Consider the following 16,931-nt stretch of genomic DNA (forward strand, 5'->3'; position numbering starts at 1 on the left):
TCTTGGTTGACAATGAGAAAAACCTTGCCCTCTGTTTTTTGGTGTTGCATCAGTCTGCTTATCTGTCTGTCAGCTTGGGCCATCCCTGAAAAAGCTGAATCACTCACCATCTGTTGTCTCATGAACACAGTGAAGTCAGCATTTTGTCTTATCAGTGCATGAAGGCAAGTGAACAAAGGGTACATGTAGGTGAAACTTAACCACCTGAACCTGAACTTGTCTGTCTTTCAGCATTTTCTGCCATGATGCTGTTTCCAGGAAGGTCATAGTGTGAGAAGGGGAGACTCAACTCCAACTGCCAACCTTTTCTTTATGAGGAAGAGTCCCAGACAGAATCAATCAGTTATATTATCATGACTAAACCACCGGTTTTCAGAAGGATTAAAAAAATGACAAAATGTACTTCATACTAAGACTAGAGTGAACTTGATTTTTTTCCCTGTCCAAAGAGGGCACTGTAGGATCACACAGTGGCCCAGAGATGCTGCTCTGAGTATCAGCTCTCACTGGTTGAGATCCACAAGCAGTTTGCTTATTTAAATCCAGGTCTTTTGAGTTCCATAACCATGGATTCAAGTACATGGCAAGGAGAGTCACATTGAAGGGGCTGTCACTTATCAGGAGCTTTTCCTGCGCAGATTCTGGAAGGGAGTTTAGATCAGGCTTTGAAAGGACAGGAGGTTTGGTGAACAGAAATCACAGAATCAATTAGTGTCAAGGTTAATTACATTGTAACAAGATGGGGGCCACTAGCAGTAACTGCTGGAGCACTGGTGTGGGGGGTTGAAAGGGGCAAAAGCTAATGCTCATGTGTGTATTGAACATTTAGTACGCACCCAGCACTGAACAAAATGCTTTATGCACATAATCTCATTTAGTAAGCCTCTTAAAAACCCTGTGGGATAGTACTCTAAAAGCCATCTTACTAATTAGAAAAGTCAGGCATAGAGAGGTAATTAATTGCTGAGGGTGGTGCAGTTAACAAAGGCAGAGCCGAGCCTCGAGTCCAGGTCTGTGTGGCTCCTCCTCCCTGGGCTTTACCTCCTCCTAGAGATTAGTGGTCAGTGAAGCTACCAGATGGACGTTGGACCTGGACTGCGGAAGATGGAGGGCTTGCATGAGATTAGAACACAGGCCAGGGAGGAATGGAGTGGAACAAACATCCACCCGAAGCTCTCACCGATGTCAGGTCAGCTGGGCATGTCGTATCCGAGCTGGCCTGCAGCCACAGCATTTCCACGACTTCTTGGTTAAAGACAGGAAGACAGAAATGCAGGCTGCCTGTGTTCTCAGGCCAGCATGATAGGGGCCGTCTCTAATGTGCTCAGGAATTTGCAAAAGCCCTGGCAAGTTAGGGCTAGAAGACAGACCTCTGTGCTTATCTAGTTGCTGCCTTGAAGGTTCATTGTGTTTGATAATTATTAATGCGATTGCTACTTATTGTCAGAAGAAGACACATGGCAAAGTGCAGTTATAAGATGAACCTCCTCAGTGTGGCCTTTCCCAGCAACACTATCCACTCTCCAACAGCTCCATCACTCTGTCTCTTTACCCTATTAACATTTTTTTTTATTCATAGCACTTTTCTCCATCTGCAATTACTGTGTTCATGGAATTGGTTACTTACCAAGAATACAAGCTCCATGAGAACAGGACCTTGTCTATTTTGTTTCCTGCTGTATCTCAGCACCTAAAACAGCCTCTGTTCACAGTATTGAATGAATGTGCATTTTGAAGATATTAAAGATAGACTTTAATATATTAGCCGCTTACCCTGACAAACAACAAATGCGTTATCAGAAAGAAGCAGGTTAGAGGAAATGCATGTGTATATGTATAATGCATGTAGTATATAATATCTATTACATATGATAAATTTGACATATAAATATACATCCATAAATATGGATAAATTAGTGTTCTTTGGAAACTTTCACAAATCATCCACAGGAGGAAATATATGTTCTAGCTGGTTCTGTGTGGCACTGTTCTCTCAGTGCCAGGCAGAGCCAGAATATACTCTGTACAAACAGAAGTAAACAGAAATAACCAACCCAACTGCAGCAACTCCTGTGATTCCAGAACATTCTGGGCCTCAGCATTTTTTTCTTCTGGGGGAGAAAGTTTAAAGAATGTGCTCAGAGAATTGTTAAGATCACTTGTAATCTCTGATGAGAACATCAATTTAGGGGTTGGGTGTGGGAGACATTGGGGGTTATCTAATTCTTTCTTCCCTATTTCTGCATTTCCATCCTGATCTTTCTCACTCTGTTCTCTTTAAGATCTGACGCTCTCCTTCAGTGTGAAGAGCCGCTCCAGGAGGTGTGTAAATGGCCCCTTGCAAGAAGCAGCCAGGAGGCGGCTCTGGGCGCTGGAGAATGAGGACCAGGAGGTGCGTGCATTGTTTAAGGTGAGCTTCGCAGAGCAGTGCAACCTTGTGTCCACCTTGTGTCTGTCCACAACAGACTCTCCAACACCTAGGACAGTGCTAGGAACAAAGTCGGCCCTCAAGAAAACATCTGACTGACTGAATGAACAAAAATGTACACATACTCTGCTCAGCAGGAATGGGTCAAGCGTTGGAGTCAGAGTCAGAGAAGACTTCATTTAAAATCTGCCACTCTTAATTTTTTTGACCTTCAGCAAGTTACTTAACCTCTGTAGAATGGGAATCGTTATAATACCTACCTCATAAAGTATACTTTTTTAAAAATGTGGTGAATTTGACTTTTTAAAATTGTGATAAAATATACATAACATTTTCAGTTTTAATAATTTTTACTGAACAAGTCAGTGATATTAAATGCATTCACATTATTGTATAACCATCACCACTGTCCATTCCAGAATTTCTCATCATACCAAACTAAAACACTGTACCCACTAAACAACTCCCCTCTATCCCCTTTCCTCAGCCACTGGTAACCACTGGTAACCACTGGTAAGTGTACTTTTTTTAAGTACCAAAATTGCTAATCAAAAATTAATAGCTATAAATATTAGAATGAGAGGAGGAAAAGGCAATAAAATAAACCAATTTCTCATCTTTCGTAGTAGCTAGATAATATCTTCAAGTGCTAAACCAAGGAAGAAGGGTATGACTAAATTATTTATACTTTAGGAGGTACTTACTAGGAGAACTAAAGTCAGAAATGGTTAAAATTTGTTGCAACTAGAGGTGGGGGAGAGAGAACATTGCTTTACATAATAAACTAGTATGTTCTAGTTATTTTACAGTTTCTGTATGAATTGATACAAATTAAAAAGAGAAACATACTCTATTAATCTGTCATGTAACAAAAAATACAGTGTTTGGTTTGTTGGGAGGAGTAAATGAGATAGTATCTGTAGAGAGCTTGGTGTTGTGCTTGGGTGGTGGGATGTGCTCCAGAAATAGTAGATATGTTATAAATAGCAGAGTCGTTTTGTTTTTAAATCTCCAGAATTCAGGAACTTGGAGGTATTAGCTACTAACGGGCACCATAGAGTTTCTTTTAATTTGAGTCGCTTTTGACACAGGCAAGAGCTGGGTTTGGTTGTGCAAACTGGCCCGCAGGGCTGAGTCTTGAGTGGGCAGGCTTGTGGGCCAAAGCTGAGGCCTGGAGTCAGTTGGATCTGAGATCCAGTTTGGGCGTCACAGCTCCCTTGACTTACCCTGTCTGCACCCTGGCATCCTTGAGTATAAAACAGGGACAATGCCATTTTCTATTAAATGTGAGGTGCCATTTGATTATAAACACACTATTTTAAGAAAGAAAATAAATGCTGCCAATTATTTATGATGCCACACTTCCTCTTCTTTTATTTCAGAAATGGTGAAATGTGATAAAAGTGCATCTTAGAATGGGTTAACTCCTATAATTACACTCTTTCATAGGGTTATTGTAAAAGTTAAATGAGGCATTGCTCATCAAACTCTAGCTGAAGAGCCTGGCATGTAGTAAATTCCTTGTAAATCAGTTTTTACTTAGGACCCTCTTCCCTGACTACCAGCATCTACATCCTCCAAGGATCCGGGGCCTCCTGGGGCCTGGTATGGGAGAACCCCAGAGTTCTGACTTTGCTGAAGTAGGGGCTTTTCCTTGGATCCTTCTATCCTCTTCTTCTTTCTCCAGGGTTCCCTCAGGACAGGGATCCAGGGGTTGATCACTGGTGGTAGGACTGGCCTGGAGGGAGAGGGACATTCTGATCATTACTTGTTATAGTCAAGTCGAGATGCTTGGACAAGCAGAAAAGATTTTAGGGGAAAACCAAGTCTAGGCAGTGATTCAGGCCTTTTTATTCAGGTATTTAATAAAAAGGGGGTGGGGGTGGGTGTTAGAGGTCTCTTCTTGCTCGGCTTGTGAGTGTGTAAACTGGTACAACCTTTCTGGAGGGTAGTTTGGCTCCTGCATTTTAGGATTGAAAATGTGCATTCCCAATTACACTTCTTGGAATCACTTGTGTCAAAACAATCAAGGGTGCATACAAAGATTTAGATATGGGATGTTTATCACAGTACTGTTTAGGATGTTAAAAAATTAAAACAACTCAAATGTCTAGCCATAAGAAAACATTAAGAATTAATTATGTTAATGTGACAACAGCATATGTAACCATTAAAAATAATGTAGATTATTTAATGACATGGGAGATGGTTCATAAAACATTGTTTAGGAATAAACAACTTAGTAATGTGATTCTATTTATATAAAAATAGTTACATAGAAACTCATGTACAGAAAAAAGATTCAAAGTTAATACACAAAGTTGTTAACATTGATGATCTCTAGGAGGAGGGATTATGGATACTTTTTATTTTTGTGTCATTTGGTTTTTCTGTTTGCTAGCTTCGTAAAAATAATTATTAAACATAGATTCACAATCAAATTTGCTTCCAAGGTGCCCTCTGTGATTTATTCTCCACCCTCTCACACATACTTTTTTTTTTTTTTAACACAAAAGATAACATTCTCTGCACACAGTTCTATACTCTGGTTCCTTTTTGTTTCTGCTGTTGTTTCATTCAGCAGTGTATATTTGGAGCCTGTATCAATACACAAAGAGCTTCTTTATTCTTTTTTATGGATGCATAATATCATAATATTCCACTGTATGGATGAACCATAATTCATTTTAACCAGTCTCCTATTGATGAACATTTAGGTTATTTCCTTTTTTTTTTTTTGGTGATTTAAAAAATCTATGCCAAAATTGGTGAAAGTGGTCAAAAGGTGCAAACTTCCAGTTATAAGATAAAAAAGTCCTGGGGATGTAACATACAGCATGGTGACTGTAGTTAACAATACTATGTTATATATTTGAAAGTTGCTAAGAGAATAGATCTTAAAAGTTCTCATCACAAGAAAAAAAGAATCTGTAATTATATGATGTGGTGGATGTTAACTAAACTTATTGTGGCCATCATGTCAACATTTATACATATGTTGAGTCATTATGTTATACACTAAAAATTAATACAATGTTATATGTCAATTATATCTCAAAAAAAGAAGTTCATACACAGCATGTTGTATATATGTGAGCTTGTTCACAGGATGCTTTTGTCATCCCAGGCTGACTCACTGTTCTTTTTACTCAGGACCTCTCAGCCAGGTTGGTGTGTATCCAGTCCCAGAAGGCCCAGTTCCTCATTACCTTCAAGACCATGGAGGAAATCTGGAAGTTCTCCACCTACCTGAACTTAGGTATGACATGGAGCAGGCAGGTAAAGGAGCACCTGCTTCTCAGTTCAGCCAATTTGCAGAGCTTGACATTAAGGAATTGGTCTGGCTCTGATAATTAAAAATGGTAGAGTCTAACATGGATGGTTAACCTTTGAAATATCACAAACTGCCTGGAACTAAATCTAAAGCAAATATTGCTCTAAAATGTCGCATGCAGTACTTCTTTGTTTCAGGAAGAGAGTATTAGATAATCAATTAAAACTGGCAAACAGTTATTGATCATCTACTAGATTCAAAGTAGAGCTAGATTAGAAATTGATGGTTAAAAAAAAAAAAAAAAAAACCAGCCTCTAGTAGGATCTAAGTAGCTGTTCAAAAGTTCCAGATCCATGTTCCATGTTTTTGGGAAAGTCAAAGAAAGATATGGGGGACTTATCTGCTAGAGGGGCCTCAGGATGCAGGGTTTTCTAGAAGGTAAAGAAGGATACTGGGGCACAGCACCAGTACCGATGTGGTGGGAAATAGTTTACCTACCCTCTCCGTGGAGAATAACTCATGATAGGAAAGTTACAATTGCAAAGCAAAACCAAGCAAAGCAAGAGGAGGCCCCTTGAATTGACGCATGTTTTACATCTCTTAGAAAATGCTGGGCTCCATGTAGACTTACACAGGAAGCGATTTTGTGTAGGGCTGGAGGGTCAAGATGGCTCTTGGCTAGAAGGTATAAGTTCTCCTCTTGTAGTCATGGTGATTTTTCTGCTCTCCATTCAACACATCTCCTTCTGTGACCATTAGAGATCCTCGTTATTCAAAGTGTGCTGCATGGACCAGCAGCGTCAGCGTCACTTGGGGCTTTTGTTAGAAAAATGGAATCCTAGGCCGCACCCTAGACCTGCTGAGCCAGCATTTGTATTTTAATAAGGTCCCCAGGTGATCTGTGTGCATATTAAAGTATGAGAAGCACCATTATAGAAGATACACAGGGCCTGCATCAGCACAGCAGAGAGTGGAAAGAGACAGGTTCTGCATCTTAAGAAAGTGAGGAAGTCTAGAAAGAAGCAACGTTTTCATACAAATAATTTAAATTTATAGGAATGTGTAAAATACTATCCATAATTGTTACAGTTTTGCTGTTTGCACAGTTTTTAGTCTGGTTTTAACAAGTGAGATCTTACTGGGCATGGGGTGAGGGGCAGGGTCCGAGGGATGTTGAAGTAAATCCTGACTCATTTGTGGGCCATGGAGAACCTCCCCAGCCACTGCATCATCAGGGGTACAAGAATTCGAATTTGGTCGGGAGAACTTTAAGGGGGAACCAGGAACTCCCAGTGTCAACATTGTAATCTTGGAGATTCCTCCATGGATGTATTATAAAAAAGTAACTTGGTTTGATAATCTCATTATGCATTTATGGAGACCCATAATATGTTGAAAATAAATATCATTTAAAAATGATTTGTACTTCCCAGCAGATGCTGAGAAGAATCAATTCATTTTAGAAATTTTCTAGCTACCCCTCTTATGCTCTTCTAATTCCAGTTAAGTGGAGTCAGATTAGGGATGGAGGTCTTGGGGAGAAATTCAGGAGGGAAATTGCTCACCCTGATGATCAGCTAATGGCAGAAATCATGCCCTAGAGGAATCTTGTTGGTTTGACTTATTAGGCTACGTATCCATGAGTCTGGAGCATCTCCTCTTTGACCACAAGTACTGGCTCAACTGCCGACTGGTGGAGGATACAGAGATCCACGTGTCAGTAGATGATAAACACCTGGAAACAATATACCTGGGACTTCTGATCCAGGAAGGTGAGCATGGTATAGGGTTGGGGATGGGGGTCTTATCTGGACATATGTTATCAGAGTCCTTGAAATAATTAGGATACAAAGGGAGGCAAAAACGATTCAAACATGAAAATATTCACAAATGAACCCACCTGTTATAATATTACTTCAAACATCTCTCTCAGTTTAACATCAATATCACATGAACAGCTATGTAGGCCAGTCTCACTGATTGTCTGATGTTAGAACCACCTGGGAATTTTAAGAAGATGCCCATATCAGGGCTCAGCTGGGGCCAATTAATCTCTAGAGATGGGGGTCAGGCTTTGGTATTTTTTGAAAGTTGCCCAGGTTATTCTAATATGCATCCAAGATTGAGAACCACTATTCCAAACATATGATATAATTTGATTGTAAAATAAAATTGCAGATCTTACAAAACCCTCATGATTTCATGAGATCGAGGAAAGTGATACTGGGGAACTGCTTGGAGCACCCACCAGTCTGTTTACAAGGAAGGATCCAATCAAGGCTGCAACCAACCGGTTAATGACTGATGACATCATAGACAGTGAAAGAGCCAGATTTGCATAGAATATTTTGCAGAATGATTCCCTTTATGATTGTTTTGCACGAATCATATATGAAGGAAAAACTTTCATACTGTACGACTGTGAAATTTAGTTGGAGAAATTATATTCACCCAAATCAACTTAATTTATTCTTTTTGGTCCTAAGATGAAGCATGAGGTTGCGATTATAACTGAAGTCCTGTTAAATATATTTTCATGAACTCATGTTTCATTTTTTTCTCAAGGTGAAGTCCCAATTAAGCCTCATTCTTGAGAATTATTTGGAATTTTTGGTGTCTATTTTAAGCGAATTCCCTCTCAGTGGCTTTTTTCCCTGGTACCAGTTTTCCTGGGGTCACAAAGACCTCTTGTAGTACCTCCCCCTGGACTGTGTACTTTACTTTCAGAAAGAAAAGTATTTGGGCTCTGATGGAAATATACATAGCGGGATACTCCATTTTCACCTCCTGCTGCTCCTTGGAAAGAGCTTTTCTCATTCTCTGCAGGTCACTTCTTCTGCAGAGCCACGTGCTCCATGGCTCAGCCAGCTGAGAAGGAAGGGGAGTATTTGACACTTTGCAAGAATGAGTTAATCTCGGTGAAGACAGCTGAAGGCGAGTTCGAGTGGGAAGGCGTGTCCTTGGTGACGGGTCAGCGGGGCTTGGTGCCGGTGTCAGCCTTGGAACCCCTGCCTCTCCCTTTCCACCAGTGAGTAGCCACTCACCTCCTGGGAGAGGGTCTCAGAGCGCACTGAGGTCTGCAGAACAGAGTAGGCACATTTGCAGATGTGGACATCCATGGTGCCAGGGAGGGAACAAACCTGGGTGGCTGTTTATCTTTTGTTATTTTTTTAAGTCAAGATGTGCACAATTAGATGAAATGGAGACAACTCAAAATTTCAGATGGACATTGTACCAAAGAAGAAATACACTGCCTGGTCTCCAATGCAGTGTTTCTCACTGTGGGGACTGGGGACCATTTGTACCAGAGTCACCTGGGGATTTCACTGGAAGTTTATACCCTCTGGCCCTCCTCAGACTTTCTTGGGGTTGGATCCAAAAATCTGCATTTTATATAAGCTCCCCTTCAACATCAGGGGATGTTTTTCACACTAAAGTTCCAGAATCCTTGCTGGAAGATATTGTAAACTCAAACAGAGAGAGTGACAGTAAGCATGATTCCAGGCTGTGGGTTCTGTGTGTGGCAGAGAATCTGACAGTGAGAATGGAATGGGATCCTTTGTTAGATATTTAACTGACAAACTAATTGCTGAGCCAGAAAATATCCCAGGCCTACTGAGCTTCTTTATTTTTCACAGTGCTTGATAAAAAGTAAGTTCTCAGTAAATGTTTGCCACTATTATAATAAGAGTAACCAAAATCACAATAATACTTACCATCAGCAGCATCATTTTAATGGATTATTCTGCTCACTGTTCAAATTTTTTGAAATCCATGTTTGCAAACCCCATGTTTCCATTGGCAGATGGTTCCTAAAGAATTATCCAGGAAGCTGTGGCCTTTCCAGGAAGAAGGATTGGACAGGCTCCTATCAGATCGGTACGGCTGAGTTGAAGGCAGTATTATTAGGGAGATAATATTGCTCTGCCTCCTCCTTTTATCAGCAGATTTGGAGTCAGTACATGTGAATTCCTGTCTCACCTCTGCTGCTGACTGAATTTGGGGAAGCCAGTTATACCATCTGTTCCCATGGGTTTCCTTGCCTGTGAAATGAGAGGTCTCAGATGAGGGCTGAACTGTAGATATAAATACCTCCAGGGACAGGCAGAACACACAGATGCGTGGAGGGCCTGGAGGGAAGATGTTAGGGAATGGTAGGGACCATAGGGATTTAAAGATACGTGGGAAAAAAAAGCCCTGTGTGGGCCAGATGTGGCCTGCAGGCTGCCTGCTTTCAATCTCTAGTCAAAACATTTTCTAATTTCCTTCAGAGTTTTGTGAAGTTAATCTTGAATTTAGGAAGATTAAGAATACTTGGCACATAGTGGGTGCTCAGTAAATATTTGTTGAATAGATGAAATACATACATACATATATATGTATAAATACATGCATACATTTTATGTAATCTCTATACACATGTGTATGTATGTATGTATATATATATACATATACACACATAAATATATACACATACACATATATCTATATTTCTATCTGCTGGATAAGGAAATTTAATGTTTTCTGTGTATCTAGAATATACATTCCTTTCATCTTCATCCTTGGAGCTGCCTTCCCACACCTAGCACAAAGTGCAATTTTTAAAGTTCTAAGCCCAAGTACCACTTTAAAAAAAAGGAAACAGAGGGAATTATGAGACCCAGACATTAGATCTAATTAATAATCAACCACAAACAAGACTTTTAGCTATCTGAGGCAGTATGGCCTTGTCGTTAGGAACATGGGGCTGTGAAGTCCTGTTCTGGGTTCAAATTCTAGCCCCACAACTTAAAACCAGTGTGACCTTGGCCACTTCATGATGTGCTCTCACAATGCCACAACTTCCTCATTAGTAAAATGTTACTGTAAAACCAACTTTAAATGTTGTCATGAGAAACTAAACTAAATGACATCTGTAAATCACTTAGTACAGTTTTCTCACATTGTAAGTGTTTAACACATGGTAGATACTACCAAAGCAGTGGGAACTTCTGATTCTGAAGACACAATCAACAGAAACTTGACCAAAAATGTCAGGAAAAAAAAAACCCAGTAGCTTTAGCAGGGGAGCTAAAGCAAATATGGAAACTGGGGCATATAAAAACTGCTACCTCAACTAGAGCTGGATCAGTGGAAAGAAGGGTTAACAGCAGTGGAGAGACTTAAGTTCTAGTTCACACACAAACTCCTTGGACCAATCACGTACCCTCTCTGTGCTTCCACCTTCTAATCTACAAAAAGGAGATTCTGATAGTTGCTCTACTTACCCTTTGGGGCTCCTAGAAAGATCTGAGAAAAGGGACTTAAGTGTACTCTGTAAACTGGAGAGTACAATTCTCATAAATATATCATTACTAGATCCTAGCTTGGCAGCTGATCAAGCTGGGTAGTGACCATAGTCAGAAGAGGAGTCTGCTAGAACCCTCTGGGTAACCAGCTGTTTTCTGTTCGCCAGTGATATGAGGCTAACATGTATTGAGGGTTGCCTAGGTACCAGGCATTGTGCACTTTATCTCTTTTAACTCTTCCTGATATTTGTAAGAGACAGGTACTCTCATTATCCCCATTTTACAGTTGGGGAGACTGAAGGTCGTAGTGGCCAAAAGAGCCAGAAGGAAATGGAGAGATCCTACGGTAGTCCTCACCCTGGTCTGTGGATCTGTGCCAACCATGACAAAGTGTTTACATGATAATGGCAAATCAGACAAAGTAAGGCAATATAGTGAGCTTTTCAGTTTGACATAAGCTACCTTTATTCTGTTTTAAGGTATAGCTAGTATTCTGAGATTATATTTACTACGTTTGTTAAAATTTCTTTTATAAAATGGTAGTAAAAGTGGATGGGAGTTCCTTTTTTGAATTTCCTAGCTTGGCCAAATGAAAAGCCAGTTACACTATATCATTCCTGCCAATTTCTTTTTTTGAGCGGGGGAGAAATTTTACTGGTCCTTAAAGTTCTAAAGTCTGGGAACTCTTCATTTCATATTACATTGGAAGCTAGTGGAAGGCTCAGCTGTTCCTGTCTTATTGGTTGACCTGTGTGCTGTTTTCCCACAGGAAGAGGAAAATGTAAGGCCTGGAAGGAATATGAGAGGGAAGAAAAGGATGAACTGAATTTACACCAGGGAGAAAGCATTGAGATCATCGGCTTTGTCATTCCTGGGCTTCAGTGGTTCATTGGGAAGTCAGCGCTCTCAGGAGAAGTGGGCTTTGTCCCCACCAGGAACATAGATCCTGATTCTTATTCCCCAATGTGAGTATGACACACAGACCCTCTGGGATGTGCTGGAGCAGGGCTACCTTCCCCAGTGGTCCTGCCGCATTCTGAGCAGGTTTGAAGATGAGCTTCAGGGTTTCCTGGTATCATGAATGCAGAGGAGCACATTCTGACAATCAAGGCGACATGAGGAGTGATAGGAAAGAGAATATGAGTGATCAGGGAAGGAGTCAGTTCAGTTCATTTCAGCAGATGGTCATTGAGGCCTTCCTCTGTGCAAGGAGAGAAGCACATCCCCACCCCCAAACCCAGGGCCTGCTCTTAGCCCTTCCCACCCAATCAAGGGGCCCCATCAGGGGAGTAAACACACAGGGACCTATAGACTCCAGCTTAGTGAATGGAGAGTCCCTCCCACATAGGTCTGTCTGCTGAAAGCTTAATGTATGGGAGGGCAGTGTTGGCCAGGATGGCGGAGTGCCTCTTTTACTCTTTCCGGCCTTAAGTACAGAAGGGCTGGTTCTGAGGAGCAGAGCCACCACATGACCAGTCAGCAGCAGGTGGCCAGCCTGGTCCCTCCACCCTGTCATGGAGTGCTGGAGTACTGCCCGGTCTCTCTGGGGGGGCATCCTGCACGGGGATAGCAAACAGTAGAAAGCCTGGGCCCAGGAAGTACAAGAGGGAACACAGAGTTGGTGGCTAACCTTGAGACACTGTAGCCCACCACATGGGGAAAACACGGCCCAAGCAATGCCTAAGGCTCTGAACACTCCGACTGGAACTCCTTCCCTTGTGGAAAGAGCCACTAAGGAGAGTGGACCAAGGGCAGAAGCTCCCTCTGAGCCCTGTCCTTTTTAGGGAGAGGGGAGAGAAGGTCATTCTTCCCTACACAGAAATGTGGGAACCCAGGTACCTCTATAAGAGGAAGATCACTCACTATTGCTCCTGGGGAGGTATGGAGAGCGATGGGAGTTTAGAAGGAGGTAAAGGGTGTCAAGAGAACTTTCCTCAAAAAGGTAACATGTGAGTTCAGCTTTGCACGGTGTAAGACATTTCAACAGACGTCAATAGGGAAAGGAGGTCACAGGTAGGAAAGTAAGGGGGATGTTGAGGAACGATTCATGTTGTTGGGGGCGGGTCACCAGGAGGGTGCTAGTGTGGCAAAGGCTCAGCAGGGCCATGATGTGAAAGACAGGAAACGCCTATGCCGTGGGCCTGTCCTTCACCTGGCAGGGCATGAGGAGCCACTGAATGTATCTGAGCAAGGGTGACATGATGTGACTGGGACTTCTGTTTAGGAAGCCAACCCTGGCTTTGGGTGAGGTGTGCATGGTCAGGGGAGAGCCTGGAGGTAGGGGACCAATGAGAAGGCTGAGGTTAGGGGCATTTGGGAAGGGGCAAGGGGAATGCAGAGGAGAGGGCACTGCTAGGACCAGTCAACAGACTTCAGAGATTCTGGGAGCTTACAAATATGGATACCTGTGTTCTGCCCCCAGCCGTTCATTCTCATTGGTCTGCGTGGGGCCTGGGCAGCCATGGTTATAAAAGCTCCCCAGGTGGGGCTAGTGTGCAGCCCAGGTGAGAACTGCTAAAACTACCCCCTCAATTTACTGCAGGAGTAGGTGAGGACCCCAGGACTGAAACAGCTGAACCATGGCTTGGGTCTGGAATCGCAGATTGCTGATGTTAAATCTAGGGTTCTTTTTCAAAAACAGAGTCCTGCAGCTGAGGTCCTAGTGAAAGGGAGGAAGAATAAAGAGAACAGACTCCGTGGGGAAGAACCATTTATAGAGCAGAGGAAGAAAGAATGTATCAGAGGAAGAAAGAAGGACGGCTGAGCGGGAGGAACCAGCCATGTGGGAGGTGGGGGATGCTTAACACTGTGGAAGGCCTTTGAAATTGACCATTGAGAAGTCACTAGCCCTGGGGAGGTCACTGGTCATTGGGCGGCAGCATAGATCAGTAATAAAGAATTCCAGAGCCAGACTTCCTGGAAGACATTTATGGCCATGTGAGCACATCGTGTGTTTCCATTAGCTTACCAGCTGGGTGACTTTGGATATGTTAATTTGTTTCTCTAAGCTTCAGTTTTCTCTTCTGTAAAATGCAGACAGTATTAGTATTTGCCCATAAGATTGTCTTGCGTTGAAATGAGCTGATACATGTAAAACACTTAGAATGGTGCCTGGCACATTGTGTGTGTGTGTGTGTGTGTGTGTCTGTGTGTGTATGATCAATATGCATTAACTCTTAGTGCTGTTACTGTTGTGGGTGGTAATCTCTAAGAGGCAGTTTTAACAGGATACTGGGGGCAGGTGTCAGATTTAATCAGTTATATTGAACTTCTGTACCTCATATCATGCCTCAAATGACAATAACCCAGTACTACTAAATTAATCTGATCATCACATTTTAGCTGGCTTAGTTGTACAGGATACACTCACCCTGCAGAATATCATCCCCTGTATCCAAGTGGTGGCAGGAAACCTTCTCCTTACTTGCACAGAGTTGCCTGTTGGCCTCTACCTGGTCACCTGTGGGACCCCATGCACCAGAGATTGCGCATTCGGTAGGGAAGGGGAAAGTGGACAGGAGACAGAGGGGTGGGAGAGGGAGAGAAGAGGAGAACTGACTCATTGCACACTCTAGAAATCACTCTCTAGATTACAGATACCCCTGAAACACAGCAATTGGAGGAAAACCCCACAAACAACCTGCCAGCAGCAGCCAGGGTGTGGAAGTCTTGGGAACCATCCCTGTGTGCTGTGCTGTCCCTGTGATCAGGCCACTGGGTGTCACTCTTAGTCTGTGTTCGTTTAGGGTCAGGTTTCTGAAGATGGTCCAGCATTTGCTGAAATCTCCATCCTCTTCCCCCAGCTTCCCTCCCTGTGCTGGTGTATTACTCCCTGAAGTGTTTGTACCCTGTTTGTACATATGTATGCATGTATGAATGTATATATGTATGCATGCATGTATTCTTTGATTTATTGATTTAACCAAATTGGCAGTGTACTGAGAATGAAATTTCTCAGAAGCTGTTTTCTGAGTCAGATTTAATCTTTGCCTGTGACACATGGGAAAGGGATCCTGCTTATCCGCGGAAGCAAATTTTTGTGGGTTTCCTTTTTTACAGCCCAGATTTCAACATCAGCTACCTAATTTCACAGCAGCAGCAGCTGGAAAACCCATTCTTAAACCTCAGGCAGACCTTCTATCCGAATAGACAAAGTGTTTGTATTTGGCCAGAGTGACTTTGAAGACTCAGTAGCCCTGTGTGGAGCACGTCAGCCTGCCGTATTTCTAGAAGCTCTGCCACACTCCTTCTAAGCCTGTCTCCATGCTGGGAAAACCCTAATGTAATTTGTCAAGCTTCTTAGACTCTAAGTATCTGGGACTCAGGACGTTAGCAGATCAGCCATGAGGCAGTGGACACAGAGGCAGAAGACCTCAGCTTCAGTGTCAGCTTTACCACTTTCTAGCTGTGTAATTCTGAGCATGTCACTAAATTACTTTCTGCATCTTCATCTATAAATATGGATAAAAATACCTACATCATAGGGTTATTATGAAGAGTAAATGAAATAGTAAATTCAGGAATGCTTTGTAAAATGCAAGTGTTCTACAGAAATTTGGGATCATATTCTTTTTATCTCAAATGAGTTTAGATGTAGAATTCAATTACATGCTCTTTTGAGGATGGAAGCTCTTAGAGTGCTGGGGAGAATCTGGAGGTCAAGCCAGAGAGATGGGGGTTCAGTAAGTGTGGTGTCAAGAGCCATAGATGTCAGGACACAGCTTTAGTGCCAGTTCTGCCACTAATTAGAGGTGTGACCTTGAGCAGTTCACATTAATGGCTAGTTTTCTCATCACTGACTTTCAAATTGCATTTATCTGAGCTGTGGGGACAATGGGTAAGTGGCAGACCACGGCACTCCGTCCCAGACCCTCCCTTAACCCTGCTTGAAAGAGAGAACCTCTTCTTACATCCTGCTTACATCTGCTCTACGGCTCCCTAACCACCAACTTTATTTTTCTGTGCCTCAGTCTCTTCCTCTGTAAAAAGGGGATAAGAATAGTACCTGTATCATAGGGCAACTGCATAGATTAAATGAGTTAATAGTGTGTGATTCATAATAAGCCCCCCCCAAGTGTTAGCTGTTATTAACTCTTGGGCTTCTAAGTTATTTTTGTTTTAAAACTGGATTCTGAAGATTAAAGAATAGTTAGAACTGAAAGAGATATTAAGTGTTGTCCAGATAGGTACTGGACTGAATACTTTCCAAGGCACTTCTAATTTTCATATTCTTTGATTCTATGACAGACCTCTAGTGAGCAAATTAGTTTTAACAATTGGTTTATACAATAGAGTGAACATACAGAACTCTATAATCATTTCTTCCAGCCCCCTGGCCCTCCTTCTACCCCCTTCCCACACCTTAGCCTTCTTTCTCTATCTTAATGCTACATAACACTGTTCTGTGTCATGGAATCAGATGTCTACATCCAATGTGAAAGGTTCGTTCTGACCATAGTCAAGTTTTCTCCGTTGTTCCTCTAGATTGTGTCATTAGTCCCGAGTGTTTTCTTGAAATAACCTGTCAAAGAAACATCCTTTAATGGTCCTTTTCCAACTCTTACATTTAGGGCAGCCAGTTCCTATTTCTTCCCTTAAAAATGGTCACCATGTGGTCTCAAAGAATGGGTAGGAGTCGAAGGAAGGGGCTTTGTTTTTCTTGGGAGGTGCAGTTTTGACAGGAGGGGTGTTTTCATTGCCACTTTGATCAATTCAGCAACGGCGTAGGTCAGTTCTGCACAGATGAGGTGCTACCAGCTCTTCTTCCTTGGCAGTATAAATAAATACATTATACAACAGTGAGATGAGGAGGCTGAGCTCAGCTCTGGGCACGTGGGTTGATGGCTTCTCTGTGTCCTTCACTACATCCTGGGGCGAAAAGAGAAGGGGTCGTGTCTGGAACCTTGCACTGATCTGTGTCCATGTCTTTTGCCTCAACACA

The 16,931-nt window shown here is 42.2% G+C and overlaps 1 protein-coding gene across 8 annotated transcripts in view; it reads left to right on the forward strand.

The window, feature by feature from the left end:
- The window catches only part of SH3TC2 (SH3 domain and tetratricopeptide repeats 2), a 67,854-nt gene that overhangs the window by 18,380 nt on the left and 32,543 nt on the right, over positions 1-16,931 (forward strand). For 7 of the 8 annotated variants that reach the window (XM_082454034.1, XM_082454036.1, XM_082454035.1 and 4 more), the window contains exons 3-8: positions 2,283-2,410; positions 5,582-5,687; positions 7,331-7,474; positions 8,508-8,730; positions 9,508-9,581; positions 11,760-11,955. In XM_082454034.1, the coding sequence (XP_082310160.1) occupies positions 2,283-2,410; positions 5,582-5,687; positions 7,331-7,474; positions 8,508-8,730; positions 9,508-9,581; positions 11,760-11,955 (871 nt within the window). The remainder of the gene's footprint in view (positions 1-2,282; positions 2,411-5,581; positions 5,688-7,330; positions 7,475-8,507; positions 8,731-9,507; positions 9,582-11,759; positions 11,956-16,931) is intronic. The other variant, XM_082454033.1, reaches the window with a different exon arrangement.

Source organism: Balaenoptera physalus, assembly GCF_965194825.1.
Source record: "Balaenoptera physalus genome assembly, chromosome: 3".
In the NCBI taxonomy this organism is placed as follows: Eukaryota; Metazoa; Chordata; class Mammalia; order Artiodactyla; family Balaenopteridae; genus Balaenoptera; species Balaenoptera physalus.